Genomic DNA, 14,321 nt, shown 5'->3' with positions numbered 1-14,321 from the left:
ACATACAAATAGTGTGATAAATGTGTCACTTTTTGAATGATGACATGCTGCAGTTGTCAAAGCTGATAGATCACATTTTATTAAAAAAAAAAAAAGTTTATGTAAGGTTCCTTACGTTCCATTGAATTAGACTCTATCTCAATTACTATGATGAAGTCTCTGAGAGTTTTGTTTCTTTGAGTTTCTTTTCTACATTCTACCAGAAGCAATACAACCATAAGTTTTCAGGGACATTTTAATAATTTATTTTTATATAGGCTGTCCATGTGTCATTATCAGAAGCTTAGATATTATACAGGATGTAAGCACATGTACTTTCAGATTTTGGATTCTGGTCCTTAGAGAAGAAAGAAGTAGGATTAGCCCAATGCAACCATAGCAGTTGTCATAGAAGTGGCCATAGAAGCCTTGCAGTGTAAGACAGGTTTGCTTTGGTGACTTGCCTTTGCTGAAAGCTGACCTTCCATGTCTGAGTGTGTATTTTTGGTGGCGTAATATCACTCCTAATGTCCACTGTCATTTTTCCCCAGAGGGTGTAGTTACCTTAAGTAGTCATGTAATTTCTGAAATATAGCACAAATAAAGATTCACAGAGTAAGGTAAGGAAAAGAAAATGAAATTATCCTAAATATGCTTTAAGATAAATGTGTAGGAAGGAAGAACATGAATCAAAAAATTCTGATGAGTAAGTGACTCTAAAATTAAATGTAAAGAATCTGAAGAAAAGTTTTGTAATTATAGGGATACAAAGAATTCTGAATTTTACTGTTCTTTGTTTAAAGGTATTAATATAGTGCTGTTCCCAATGAGAACATTATCTGTGGAAACAGATACTAAAACATTCTTAGCCACTCGGGAGAACATAACCCAACACCAAGTAGACACCAACAATGCTGTATACATTCTGCTTTAAAGAATCAGGCCTCTCATTAGATTTTTTCTTCTACTCACCTAGTGTATTTCAGAAATTTATCCCTTTTTTCTTGTCTTGGTTGGAACATTGTTGCTGCACTGCCTAACATATTTAGAATAATATTTGTAATGCAGGAGAAAATAATTGTTTGTAAAAGGAAAAGATTGAGCCATTGGGAGTCATTGCCAAGAAAATAAGATCAGCACAGTTGCTGTTGTGTTTTAGAAGTACAGACTCAGACTAAGCTCATCTCACCTCCTGTTTTGTGGTTCCTCTGATTAAGCCTGTGGCTTCCCTGTGTTTTTCCATGTAGTGTAGCTGTCTGTCTGAGGTACAGCAAGAAAAAAAAGCCAAAAAGTGTTTGGATAGTCAATTGAATTCTTTCACTCAGCAAGGCATATTGACGAAGAGATTTGAGATAGTGTCGTATGGCCAAAACTGGCCAGAACTGCTCTGTTCTGATACCTCAAAGCAGCTTTACTAAAAACTGGAATAGAGTCTGAAGGTGAGGTCAAGCCTGAGTGATTGTCTGTACTACTTCTGTAACACTTTGTCTGTTAACAATGCCAGCTGGCACTGTCTGAGACAATGTCCTTCTATAGTTCTAAGGATAACAAATGCTATTTTTAGTACACAATATGGACAAGGTTGTCAGGCTTGGCTCCCTCCATCCTTTTCCCTGTAGCACTGTCTCAGAAGACTGCACCCTCAGCCTCTCCTGCATCTTTCCATGTCAACCTCTACACATACACAGACTATCGCTATCCTACCAAAAAAGACATTTTGAGGAGTATTTCTGGGTGCCAAAATGCCATTGTTTAAACAGATCATATTTTTAGAATGTTCTCCACTATTCCAGACTGTTACAACCATCTCTCTTCCAGCATTTTCTGAAGTGTCCTTAAAGAACTGGAGGGAATAAGGTACCACTCACAATAGGCAACATCATTGTAGACTTTATTTTGGAGACTTAAAAAAATTTTGTAGTATTCTCAGGAGAGAGAATATGCTAGATGGTGCCAGTGAATGCTCTTAGACATGATTAACTTACTGCTGTAGAGTCACAGTTTAATAGTAAAAAATCTGTATACTACTCACTTTAATACGGATTATGTGAAGCGCAAACAAACAAACAAAAACCACATCGAAAATAAATTACTGAGAGTCACAGAGGAAATTCAAAATCAGCTGCTGTGTAGGTTGAATAGTGGAAGACCTTATCTGTCGTCATTGTTTTACTCAATGTCGTAAAACAGACTCCATCCCTGTTATCTCCAATATATGCTAGCACACGCAAAGAGAAAATTAGAAAGGTGAAAGTCCAACAAGAACTTCATCTGGCCACCACTGTTAAAGATAATATTTACAAATATTTACTTATTTGTATTTTGATATTTACAAATATATTAACAGCTAGAGGAGAGCTAAGGCAAATTTATTGGATCCAGCAGAGAACATTACCACCAAGGATGAGGAAGAGGCTGAGGTACTCAATGCCTTCATTACTTCTGTCTTTAATAGTTTTCCTGAAGATATTCTGCCTGAGCTGGAAGAGAGATGAGGAGCAGAATAAACCTTCCACAGTTCAGGAGGAAACAGCGACTTGCTACTCCACCTGGATTGTCACAAGTCCATGGATCCAGATAGGATCCATCTAAGGGTACTGAGGGAGCTGGCAGAAGTGATTGCCAAGCTGCTTTCCATTGTTTATTATTATTATTTTCTATCCTCCTGCAAAAGAAATTCCATCACCCAGAATAAGAAATCAAACAGAGAAGGCAGAAAATCAACTTGCCTGAAAGTTCAGGACCTGCTGATCAAACTGAGGGATAAGAAGAAAAACTATAGGTGGTAGAAACAGGGACACATGGCCCATGAATAATATAGGGACGTTGTCATGATATGCAGAGACAGCATCAGGAAAGGCAAGATGCAGATGGAAATGAACTTAGCGAGAGATGTGAAAATTACAAGAAGGATTTCTTTAGATACATTGGTCAGAAGAAAGAGGCAAAGGAGAATGTTCCCCCTCTGATAAATGAGAAGGGAAAGCTGATTTCAACTGACACAGATAAGGCTGTGGTACTCAACGAGTTCTTTGCCTAAGTCTTCACTAGCAGTCAAGCTTCCCATGCCCCTTGTGTCCCTGGACCTCCAAGCAGGAGTAGGGAGAACAAAATCCCTCCCATTGTAAGAGAAGAGCAAGTCTGAGACCACTTTGTGAGACTGACTGTGTATAGGTCTATGGGGCTAGACAACATGCATCCCAGAGTCCTGAAGGAGCTGGTTGACGTTGTTTCCAAAGCACTCTATCTTATATTTAAAAAGTTGTGCCTGTCAAATTAACTGAAAAAAGGTAAACATTGCTCCTGTTTTTAAGAAAGGGACAAAGGAATGCCTGGGGTACTACAGGCTGGGTAGCCTGTTGTTTGCATCTGGGATAATGTGTCATACTCATAAAAGATGTTAAGATACATGCAAGACAAGGAGAAGGAGGTGATCTGAGATAGTCAACACAGCTTCAGCAAGAGCAGATCATACATTATCATTCTGGTGGCCTTCTATGATGGAGCGATAGCATTGGTGGACAAACGAAGGGTCATGTAATAAGGGCTTTGACGTGGTCCCACACCATATCCTTATCTCTGAATTGAAAAAATATGGATTTGGAGGCTGGACTGTTTGGTGGATAAAGACTTGGTGGGAAGGTTGCAGCCAGAAGTTTGGGGTCAATAGCTCTATGTCGAGGTGAAGGCTAGTCATGAGTGGTATCACACGAGTCTGTCTTGGGACCTGTACTCTTTAATGTCTTTATCAGTTACATAGATAATAGAATCAAGTACATCCTTGTCTAGTTTGCTGATGACACCAAGCTGAGTGGTGCAGTTGACATGACAAATGAAAGGGAAATGCCATCCAAAGAGATCTGAACAAGCTCAAAAAGTTGGCCCATATGAACTTAATGAGGTTCAACAAGGCCAAGTATGAGCTGTTACACTTCAATCAGGACAATCCCAAATATGCATACAGAATAGGACTCACTTGGAGAAGTCTGTAGAGAAGTAACTGGTTTCCTGGTGAACAAAAAGCTGGGTGTGAGCCAACAGTGTGCTGTTGCAGCCCAGAAGGCCAATGGTAACCTGGGCTGCCCATCAACAAGAGAAGGATGATTGTGTCCCTCTACTCTGCTCCTGTGAGGCCCCATCTGCAGTACTGCATCCAAACCTAGAGCCCTTGGGATGAGGAGCTGTTGGAGTGGGTCAAGAGGAAGGCCACAAAAATGTCTATAGCATCTCTCTTGTGAAGAAAGGTTGAGGTAGCTGGGAGCCAAACAAAAGCTTGTTTGGCTTGGAGAAAAGAATACTTCAGGAAGTCCTCACTGCAGTTTTCCAGTACAAGGGAGCTTATAAGCATGAGGGAGAGCAACTTCTTACACAATGTAATAACAATAGGACAAGGAAAAATGGCTTTAAAGTAAAAGAGAGATTTAGGTTAGACATTAGGGAGAAATTCTTTACTCAGAGAGTGGTGAGGCACAGAAAGATGTTGCCTGAGGAAGTTGTGGATGCCGCATCCTTGAAGACATTCCAGACCAGATTGGATGGAGCCCTGAGCAGCCTGATCTAGTGATGGCAACCCTGTCCATGGGACGGAGCTTGGAACCAGATGATCTTTAAGGCCCCTTCCAACAGCAGTTTTGGTCAACCAGGAAGATCTCAGACAACTGGAGACTTGCTAATGTGACTCCCATCTACAAGAGGGGTCAGAAGGAGGATCAAGGGAATCACAGGCCTGTTAATCTGACCTGTTTTGCTGAAGGTCATGGAGCAAATCTTGACTGCAGTCATGCGGCATGTGTAGGACTACCAGGGAATAAGGCCTAGCCTACATGGATTCATGAAAGGCAGGTCCTGCTTGACACACCTGATTTCCTTCTATGACTATGTAACCTTCTGAGTGGATGAGGGAAAGGCTGTGGAGGTAGTCTGTCTAGACTTCTGTGAAGCCTTTGACACTCTCTCACAGTATTCTCTTGGAGAAGCTTGCAGTCCATGGCTTGGACAGGTGTACTCTACCTGGGTAAAAATATGGCTGGCCAGACGGGCCCAGAGAATGATGGCAAATGGATTTAAATCCAATTGGTGACTAGTCACTAATGGTGATCCAAAACACGAGCAGTATTCTGGTCTGGGAGTTTGGGATCCTTGCTTCTGATGGCTGTTTTAATACTAGCTAAGTGTTCAGCAACCCCAATTGTTATGTTCTGAATTTTCCTGAAACTGGACAGGTAGTTTTGTTCACGAAGGCTCTGCACTGATACCTAATACCTAGCTCTAAGATCAAATGAAAGTTGCTCTAATCATGTTGAGGATAAATACAGATGCTGTGGAAATTCCCAGGAGGGCTTTACAATAGGTGTGCTCTATCACTTACAAAAACACTATTATTGACATGCATTTTGAGATAAAAGATTACAAGTATCTTTAAATTCTATGAGAGGATCTGAATCCTGCCTTTCCCCACTCATTCTTTCCACTCTCCCCTTTATCAAGTGTATTTACTGTATGTACTAGCAATAAACAATTTTTATGCTAAATAATTCAGAAAATGCTCTCCAGGATTCAGGTCATCTCTGGCTCCCTTTGAGCTCTGTTAGGAAGAGCAAGAATACAGTGTACAAATCTTGGACTGTTTTTCTGTCCATAGACTAGTAGACTATCACTAGTAATAATGCTGAATTGATATTAAATTGCTGGTGCTGCCTTCTTTCAGATTTTAATCCACAGTAGCCATTCATTATAGCAATATTAAAAACTTACACAAAATTTTAAAATCTTTTTTCTCCCTAACATGAAGACATCTCTCCAAGACAAAGGTGAAAAAAAAAAATAACATGCCTGCAAGGAAAAATCTTTTCCCATTTCTAAGTTTGGCAACTGATCAGATCTACAACATCTTGAAAACACAGCAGGCTTCCATTATGGAGCTGGGAAGGCATTTCCCCATCTGTTCTTTTCACTTAGCTATTTCCTACAAAATTAGTGAGACCATTTTTACCTGTGATTATGTAGAATATTTCCAAAGCAAACTGAATATCAACATTTTAAATATTATTACTATTAATCAAAAGATTTACTATGAATATTGATCAGAATATTTTTGCTTGAGGTAGATTTCAGCTAAAATGCTGTCATAAATTTAAAAAAAAAAAAATTGAGCTGAATATACAGTTATGTCTGATGTACTTCTCACCTTGATAGCCACTCAAAGTGCTCTTCTAAGAGTATATGCTAATCAGAGTAAGGCTTACCCTTTTCAAAATTAAAAATTGATGTTATTTATGAGTAGGGTAGAAATGTAGAAGAGGTGTCAATTCAATCTAGTCTGCTTTAGGGTGTGAGACATGAGTTACAGAACTTGGTTAACAGCTAGCTGAACGTAAGCCAGTATTATGCCCAGGTAGCCAAGAAGGCCAATGGCATCCTAGCTTGAATTACGAATATTGTGGCAATCAGGACTAGGGAAGTGATTGTCCCTCTGTACTCAGCACTGTTAAGACTGCATATTGAATACAGTGTTCAGATTTGGGTCCCTCACTACAATAATGATATCTAGTTGCTTGAGCACGAGCAGGAAAGAACAACAAATCTGGTACAGGTTTAAAAAGCAAAACATACAAGAAGCAGATGAGGTTAACTAAGGCTGTTTAGTCTGGAGCAAATGAGGCTGAGGGAAGACTACAGTGCTCTTTACAACTGCCAGAAAGGAGGCTGCAGCAAAGGAAGTGCCAATCTTGATTATCAGGTGACAAGTGATAGGACCGAAGACAACAGCCTCAAGTTGTACCAAAAGAGCAGGAAGATCTTCTTCACAAAAAGAGTGGCTAGGGATTGGAACAGGCTGTCTAGAAAAGTGGTAGTGTTGTCATCCCTAGAGACCTGTGGATGTGGCATGGCACTTAGGGATATGGTTTAGCCATGGACTTGTAGTGTTAGCTGATTGGTTGGACTTGACAATCTTGAAAATCTTTTCCAACCAGTGTTTATAGAATTATAGCAGTGTAAGGTGAGTGAGTCCGTAGAGTGGTGACTACTTCAGGCAGGTGCTCCTTGAAGGAGGAGCAGCATGACAAACCCGCAACTGAGCCTAAAGATGGTGTTGTTTCTAAGGACAGATCAAAGACTCTTCTATAATCCTGCTGAAGAATTTCACTTCTACAGTCATCCTAGTGTATGTTGCTGAAGATCTCCAGCTTGTGTGGATAAAACTTATGTATTTCTCAGATTGATAAAGCTATGCTTCCCACATTGGTTATTTAAAAGAGAGAGAAAACAAACAAAAAACAAACGAAACTTAAACAGATGAAATCCCTGCAAATGTATTTTGGGTTGTTTTCTCATAAAAGAGAAAGAAGCATATTTTCTAGAAAACAGAAAAGATGGTGAATTCCAATAAGAAATAAAATAAATTGTATAAAAAAGCTAGAAATTAATAATTAATGTTGGAAATTTAAGCTACTGCACCTCACTGAAGTTCAGATCATTTTGTCTAAACAGTGAGGAGGGCAGGGATGTCAGAGGGTAGAAATTACAGAATGGAAGCCAGGCAAACACAAAGCAGCTAAAAGATCCATCCATCCATGTACATACCAGTTATTCCACCATTAAGAATAAAATTTAAAGCCTTTTTTTTTTCTTTTTTTTTTTTTTCTGGCAGACTTTGCAAATGTTTAATTTCTTCTCCCACCTGCATCTCCCCAGGAATAATGTATTGAACTGAGCAAGATATTTGCATTATTCATATTTGCAATTTAACAAATTCATGGATACACCACTCAGAAAAATATCAGAAAGTGACATTCTCTACGTTTCTAGACTTCTATTAAAAAGTTTCCAGCTGGAGACATTTGTTTCATAGTCATATGCTTTTTTTCCTACTCTTAGAGCCAATATTTTAACCCACCAAATCTGTTTTATTACCTAAAATGTCTCCTTATTTCATCGAATAATAATCTTTGAGGCAGAACCTTTCTTTTTAAAATTCAGTGTATATGAAATATGCTAAATATCCCTGTCTACCATTACAGTAACAGCTTAAAAGAATCCCTAGGAAGTCACTTAAGTGAAACTTCCCTCATAAATTTAGATCAGCTATCTCTACTTAAATTATGTTTTGCAAGCAGTTCCTTACAGAATCCTGCAAAATTGTTTCTCTTTTCACCTCACAAGTCATGTTAAGTTAATAGGTCCTTAATTGCTTGCTGTATCTCATGTCTCTTTTGTGAACAATGTTGCCAATTTCCTGTTCTTAGAAGTGGAACAAGTTCTCAAGCTAGGGCTTAGCTGTATTAAGGATAATATGGTTATTATAGCATAGCGGTAGGAATGTACAGCTGAGAGAGCAGCCACATTTCATGGAATTTAGAAACACAGAATACAAATAATAGATATAAACAATTTAAAATTTGTATATGTAAAATATTATCTGAGAGTCTGCTATTGCTGCTCCATTTTTGAAAGTATTTAAACCAGACTAGGTGGAAGTGTCACTTGCTGGGAAGGGTCACACTCAGGCACTGTGTACATAAGTTTGTGGATTTTGTCATGTACACTGCCAAGGAAAATCAGGATTGACGATGAGTACATGTGCATAGAGGCTGGTAACCTGTACTTTTTCTATCAACAAGAAAAGGCAAGCTGTGCTCATCTGCTGAGAGTGCTTCACCTCAGTCCCTCCTGTCTCCTGTCCTCCCAGAACATGACGCCACAAGACTGGCTGAACAGCGAAGAGTCTTCAGTTCAGCTCCAGAGGCTGGTCTGAATCCATATCTGACTGAACATCTTTAGAAACAACACAGATGATAGGCATGACAGTCCAGGCTTGAAAACAGGTTTCACTCTCCACATAGCTGCCAAAGCAGATACAGGGCCTAAGAGCCCCTCCAACTGTGGGGACTGTTTGGGGTCTCCGCCTCTTGCACAGGAATGCCATATAATCTTTTTTTTTTTTTTTTTTTTTTTTTTTTTTTTTATGGAAAAATGCCCTGTGCATCGGCTACAGAGAGTGTAGTATCCAATCACTCAAAGACAGTAAAGTTGAAAATGGTGCCTACTTATCTTAATATGAATGCCATTTCAACAGCATTTTACGCAGCTGAATGCATTTCGTAGTGGTCTGCATGACAAGATATCTTAATTAAAAAGACGTAACATTTGGAGTTTTTGTCTTTTGATCTAGGAGTCCTGAGTTTGGTGTTCTCTTTTTTTTTTTTTTTTTTTTTTTTTTTCCCCCAAAAGATGTAAAATGCTGTTGCATTCCTCTTGAAATCAAAATATTAGTACCTATATTGAAAACAAAAATTCTGTAAAATACTTCTAGTGTGCAAAAGAGAAAATTACTTCTGAGATGCTGCCATTATTTTCCAACTTTTGCCAGCAATATGAGTGTCCCTTTATTTCAGTAACTCAATAAATGTTGGAAAAATCAGACCTTTGTATACAAGAAGTGCATTAAACAGAGAGAGAAGACTCAGTGCAATTCACTTCCTTAGATTAAGTCTATAGGGAAAATATGGCCCTGCCATATACAATTTTCTTTATTATGCTGGAGGAAAGAATGGTTCTCTTAAAAAAGTCTAGATTCAGTTATAAATATAAGCAGTTATGTTACTTTGTTTTTTTGTTTTTTTGTTTTTTTTGCAGAAGGTCATGCATACAAGAAAGAGGCATATGGAATTGTTTCAAGAGTTAAATCAGAAATTTCAGACTCTGGACAGATTTCGGGATGTACCAAAATCAGGCAGCATGGTAAGTTTTTCTTCCTGGATATTAAAAACATGCTGTGCTGAACAATAACAATGATACAAGAGATCTTTGAATTAAATATTATTTCCTGTGAAGACCTCATTTTATGCTACTTTTATATAGCCTCAAGAATGAGAACAAAAGATATTTAAAGTAATGGTGAGACTCATTACATTTTGCAACTAGACCATAACTAACTCACTGACATCATTACAGATGACAAGAAATTGAACTGTAGGGAACACATTTAAAATCTGTATGTGTCTCCTATGTCTAAAGGCCTTTATATACAGAAAGCAGTTTCGTAATGTAATTTACCCAATAGGGTTTTACTTCTGGCTAGGCAAGCAAATATTAAATTAGTTATAACAAATAAATCCAGCTAGAGTCACCTACAAATTAGAGTGCCCAGAAAGAGCACAGACATGCTCTGTCTTTCCTTTAATAGGTCTATAAATATTTAGCATGTGAAAAGCAAAAATTAACTCATCCTGAATTGACTCTGCTATCATCATAATTCAGATTTGTAGACACACACACACAGGCAAAACACCCTGACTGTATCTGATATGATAATGAGAGCAAGGAAATAGTTGATTCTGCCTAATTAAAACAGGTAATTTAGTGTTACATACTTTCTAGCGGCAATACTATGATTAGTAATAATTTTCTATATAACTTTATAATGTGAAAATTGCATATTGAATGAAAGTGAGCTAGAATTGTCTTATTTTATGATTTATGAATAGTTGCTCTCAGACATGAAGAAGTACTGAGCAGAAATGAGGTCTAATCTAGCAGAAATTTGGCCCAGACTCATGAATCTTTCTATCCGTGATATGTTTTATTTTTCACCCAGTTCTCACCCACTCCTCCATCTGAGATGTACTGGCACATAAAGTATGCATTCCCCCCTCTTTTTGAGATTTTCTGTTCATGTAAAGCTTGAATTCATTCAAAATCTTACAGGTGGTCTCTATGGATGAGTGGTGCATACTCTGTTTCATATCATCGGTGTTTTTTTGAAGGGTCTGCTAATAAAAGCTGCCTAGATGAATGGTCGTCCTGTAAGGCAGTCAGAGATGATCCAGATACCTAAATAACAGAATTTCAGGCCTTTAGACAGCCTCAGATATCTTAGTCTACAGCAGAGTACAAGTGGTGACGACAGGACTCACACCTCTATTTAAAAATAGTGGGAGTTCCAGCAGGATGTCCAAAGGATCTAAAACAGATGTGAAAATGTTTGATTTTGGCAACTAGCATGTTTTAGCAGAAATCACTGATGACTTTTGTCTCTCTCTTATCCTTATCCAAAAGAATTCATGGACAGTCGAAAACAGGCAGCTTTCAGTCTGCTGATCCTAACGTGATCCTACATGAGCTCACCAGCCTTTAAAGCAATTCTCTCTCCCATTCTCAAGGAGCAGGTTTCTGCTGTTGCATCATTCTCCTGCCCCAGTTTAAATGCAAGCTGGCAATCTCTATCTCAGACCACTCCATATTTCAGACAACAAGCACTCCTCAATTATGTTCCCTTCCCTTCTCGTGTTTTTCTACATAGCCACTACTGAAATGCTGGCTGCTGTTACTGGATCGTTTGGCCATTCCTCACACACTACATTTCTTGCAAAGGACAGGGCTTGGCTGGCAGCTCAAGTGAGCAGCCTGTCAAAGGGCTGATTGCTCCCAGAGAAAGACAATCACTGCCTGTCTCCTTGCAAAGCTAGTTGCTCCCTCTGACTCCTATGTCTCAAAAGAGCACATTAGGGATCAGCCTTATAAACAGAAAATACATTATTTCATCTTCGTATTCAATTCTTTTTTCTTCTCTGTTCTTCAGGAGAATTCAGCACCAAACAAGGTTCCATGGGACAATTTCAAAACCACAGGCGAATATCAACACTACACAACGATAAACGTATTAGACACAGAAGCAAAAGATGCTTTAGAACTAAGACCAGCAGAATGGGAGAAATGTCTGAACTTGCCTTTAGATGTGCAAGAAGGTGACTTTCAAACAGAAGTTTAACAAAAATGAAAATAAACTGAACAAAACAAAAACAAACAAAAAATTAATTGCACTGACAATAAAGAAACTTTGGGAATCCTGACACTCCTGTCTGAACGTTGTGACTACTTTATGCCAGGCTCTCCCCGTGCCAAATGTCAGTGGTTTTTTCGTACAGTTTCTTCCCACTAGTATGGCTAGTGGAGAACCAGGTGTACAATTCTTACCATCGTGTGTTGTAAGTACCCGTGGAATGGATTTGTAAGGTAATCTTTATAGATAAACCTCAAGCAACGATTCATGTTGTAACAGCTTCATTTGGTTTAGTTTTCAAAAAACTTCACCATGAAGCACAATGTATATATTTATGCAGTTTTTAAAGTTTATAACAGTCTGTTTGGCCATTACTACACTTTTTACTTTATAATATAAAAGCAAAGTTTTTGTCATTAAATGAATGTCTGTTGAGCTACATTCTTCATTGCTTTAAATGCAATAAAGTAATAATCTCACTTTTATATGAATAATATATTTCACATCTTTATTATTGCAGTTTTCTCTGGAAAGCTCAGAGTAGCTTTCTCTGCTGCAGCTGTGTATAAAATATTTAAAATGTTGTATGGTGTAAATAAACCTTTGTCTACATATCAGTTTCTTAGTGCATTTTATTCTGTATTTGTTGATCTTAAATTTGCATAAAGTTTTCTTTAAAAAGTACACATGCTAAATATGTATTTGGAGTTTTCATAGTATATTGTTCTAGCTCCTCCAAGGAGTTTCTGTATTACTAAATTTGTAAAGCCATTCTGCATTTTCTTAGGATATCCTCTGTGACAATGAACCATATAAGTTGGACATGTCGGAATACTATTACAACTGTTCTATTTTATACATATTTTTGTTTTGTTGAAGAAAGATAACTCTTGGAAAATAAGTTGTTTCAATGCACAGCACCCCGGGAAAATGTTGATTTAGAATCATTAATTTTTTTGCATGTTCTTGTTGCTGTATAACAACAAGAAAGATTTCAAAGATAAAAATTCTGAAATATTTTTGACAAAAAAAAAGAGTCTGTTTCATATTATAAATCAAGAGCTCAGTGTGATTTATGTTGCAAGTACAGTTTAAAAAATTAGGAATAAAAAGGAAGAGTAAACCTATTCCATGCTCAGAATCAAAAGCAGATCTTCAAAACCTCTCCTCATCTACAACATTGCTGGGGGAAGGTGGGAGGGTATCTCAAACCTCTGGGGGCCAGATTTCTAGAGAAAAAAATTACCCAAACTATTTTAGTGCCTGCTATACATACTTGAATATGCCCCATCCTGCTAGCTGGAGTGATCTTCTAAGAGGAAGAAACACGACCTCTAGTTTGTCAAGCAGGAAAAAATACTAGATTACAGAGTTGCCAAGGAGAGCTTTACCTAGAGCTTTGGGAGTGGGAAATCATCCTCCATTCATTGAGAGGATGGATTAACATCCTATTATTTTCCAAAAAATAGTCTAAGGAGAATCTTTTGCAAAAACTTTCCCCTCTCTGAATCCTAGCAGAAAGGCAGGCCATAATAAAATCTTTAAGACATGAAGAGGACTGACTTTGCCTATTCCAAATAAGCAAGTATCTCATTCAAAGTGCAGACTTCATCTAATGCTTCATTTAATCTTTGCATTAATACAAAAAAAACTAGCTCCCAACCTGGTACCAAGTCCTCTATCCAGTTTAAGTGCCCAGAAGTTAGATGTTGAAGTGCTTAATCCTGCATTATGTCACACAGTCAGAACTGGCCCTCTGTCAACAGGCTGACGGAGAAGGAGGCAGCTGGCACAGCGAACTGTGCGGCTTATGGACATCATGCTGCTGAGATCTGACAGTGCACAAAAACTCAATTCTTCATAAGGAGCGAATTTAAGTTCCCAAATATTAATTTGAGTCTTTCTCCTTCCTTTTTTTTTACATCAAGTTCTAATCTAAGAGGAGTTTATTTTTCCCTCAAGATAAATATACAATGGAATTTCATCTGGCATGGTTGGTATTTCTCAAGCAAAGCAGGTTTTGCAAAATTTTCAAGACTAAATCAGAAAGCTTAAGCTTCCTGATCCAGCAATAAGCCTTAGCATCCTCCTTGATTGATCAAAATGTAATGCAAATCCAGAGCACCTTGGTATTTCAGCAACTAGTGCAGAGAGAATTTATATAAGCCTTACACCAGCAGTCTAGTTACAGCAGCAGAAAGCTTAGAGTTGACTGAAAACTTACTCAGGAAACATTATAAATCAGTCTATACTCAACATGCTGCTGACCCAGTTGTGCTGTTATTAATAACCCAGTTGATGCAGGTTTAACATTTGCCTGAGTATGTACTGCACAGCAGTTGCAAATGTATTTTCAGTGTGTGAGCAGCAATGTTCAGTGCCTTTTTAACCAGATCTTTTACTGCAATGCTCAGAAAGTCATATGGGTTTTTATTTTTCTACATATATTTCATGTTTAGAAATATTAAGAACATGCTGAAATCCACTGTATTAATGTTTTTGCTTCATATCAATACAGAGTTTATTTTTCATAGACAAGCTGCCACACAAAGTCATGGCT

General features: G+C 38.0%; 1 protein-coding gene across 5 annotated transcripts in view; it reads left to right on the top strand.

The window, feature by feature from the left end:
* Nucleotides 1-12,758, top strand: part of ADGRB3 (adhesion G protein-coupled receptor B3) — a 458,877-nt gene extending 446,119 nt beyond the window's left edge. For 3 of the 5 annotated variants that reach the window (XM_085217832.1, XM_085217828.1, XM_085217829.1), the window contains 2 exons: nucleotides 9,616-9,720; nucleotides 11,561-12,757. In XM_085217832.1, coding sequence (XP_085073958.1) covers nucleotides 9,616-9,720; nucleotides 11,561-11,749 — 294 coding nt within the window. In that variant the 3' untranslated portion in view covers nucleotides 11,750-12,757. Of the gene's footprint in view, nucleotides 1-9,615; nucleotides 9,721-11,560 lie in introns of all 5 variants that reach the window. The other 2 variants (XM_085217833.1, XM_085217831.1) reach the window with 1 other exon arrangement.
* Nucleotides 12,759-14,321: the final 1,563 nt, after the last annotated feature.

Source organism: Meleagris gallopavo, chromosome 2 (assembly GCF_905368555.1).
Source record: "Meleagris gallopavo chromosome 2, MGAL_WU_HG_1.1, whole genome shotgun sequence".
NCBI classification, from domain to species: Eukaryota; Metazoa; Chordata; class Aves; order Galliformes; family Phasianidae; genus Meleagris; species Meleagris gallopavo.
The sequence above is the reverse complement of the archived record's forward strand: the minus strand, read 5'-3'. Positions and strand labels throughout refer to the sequence as shown.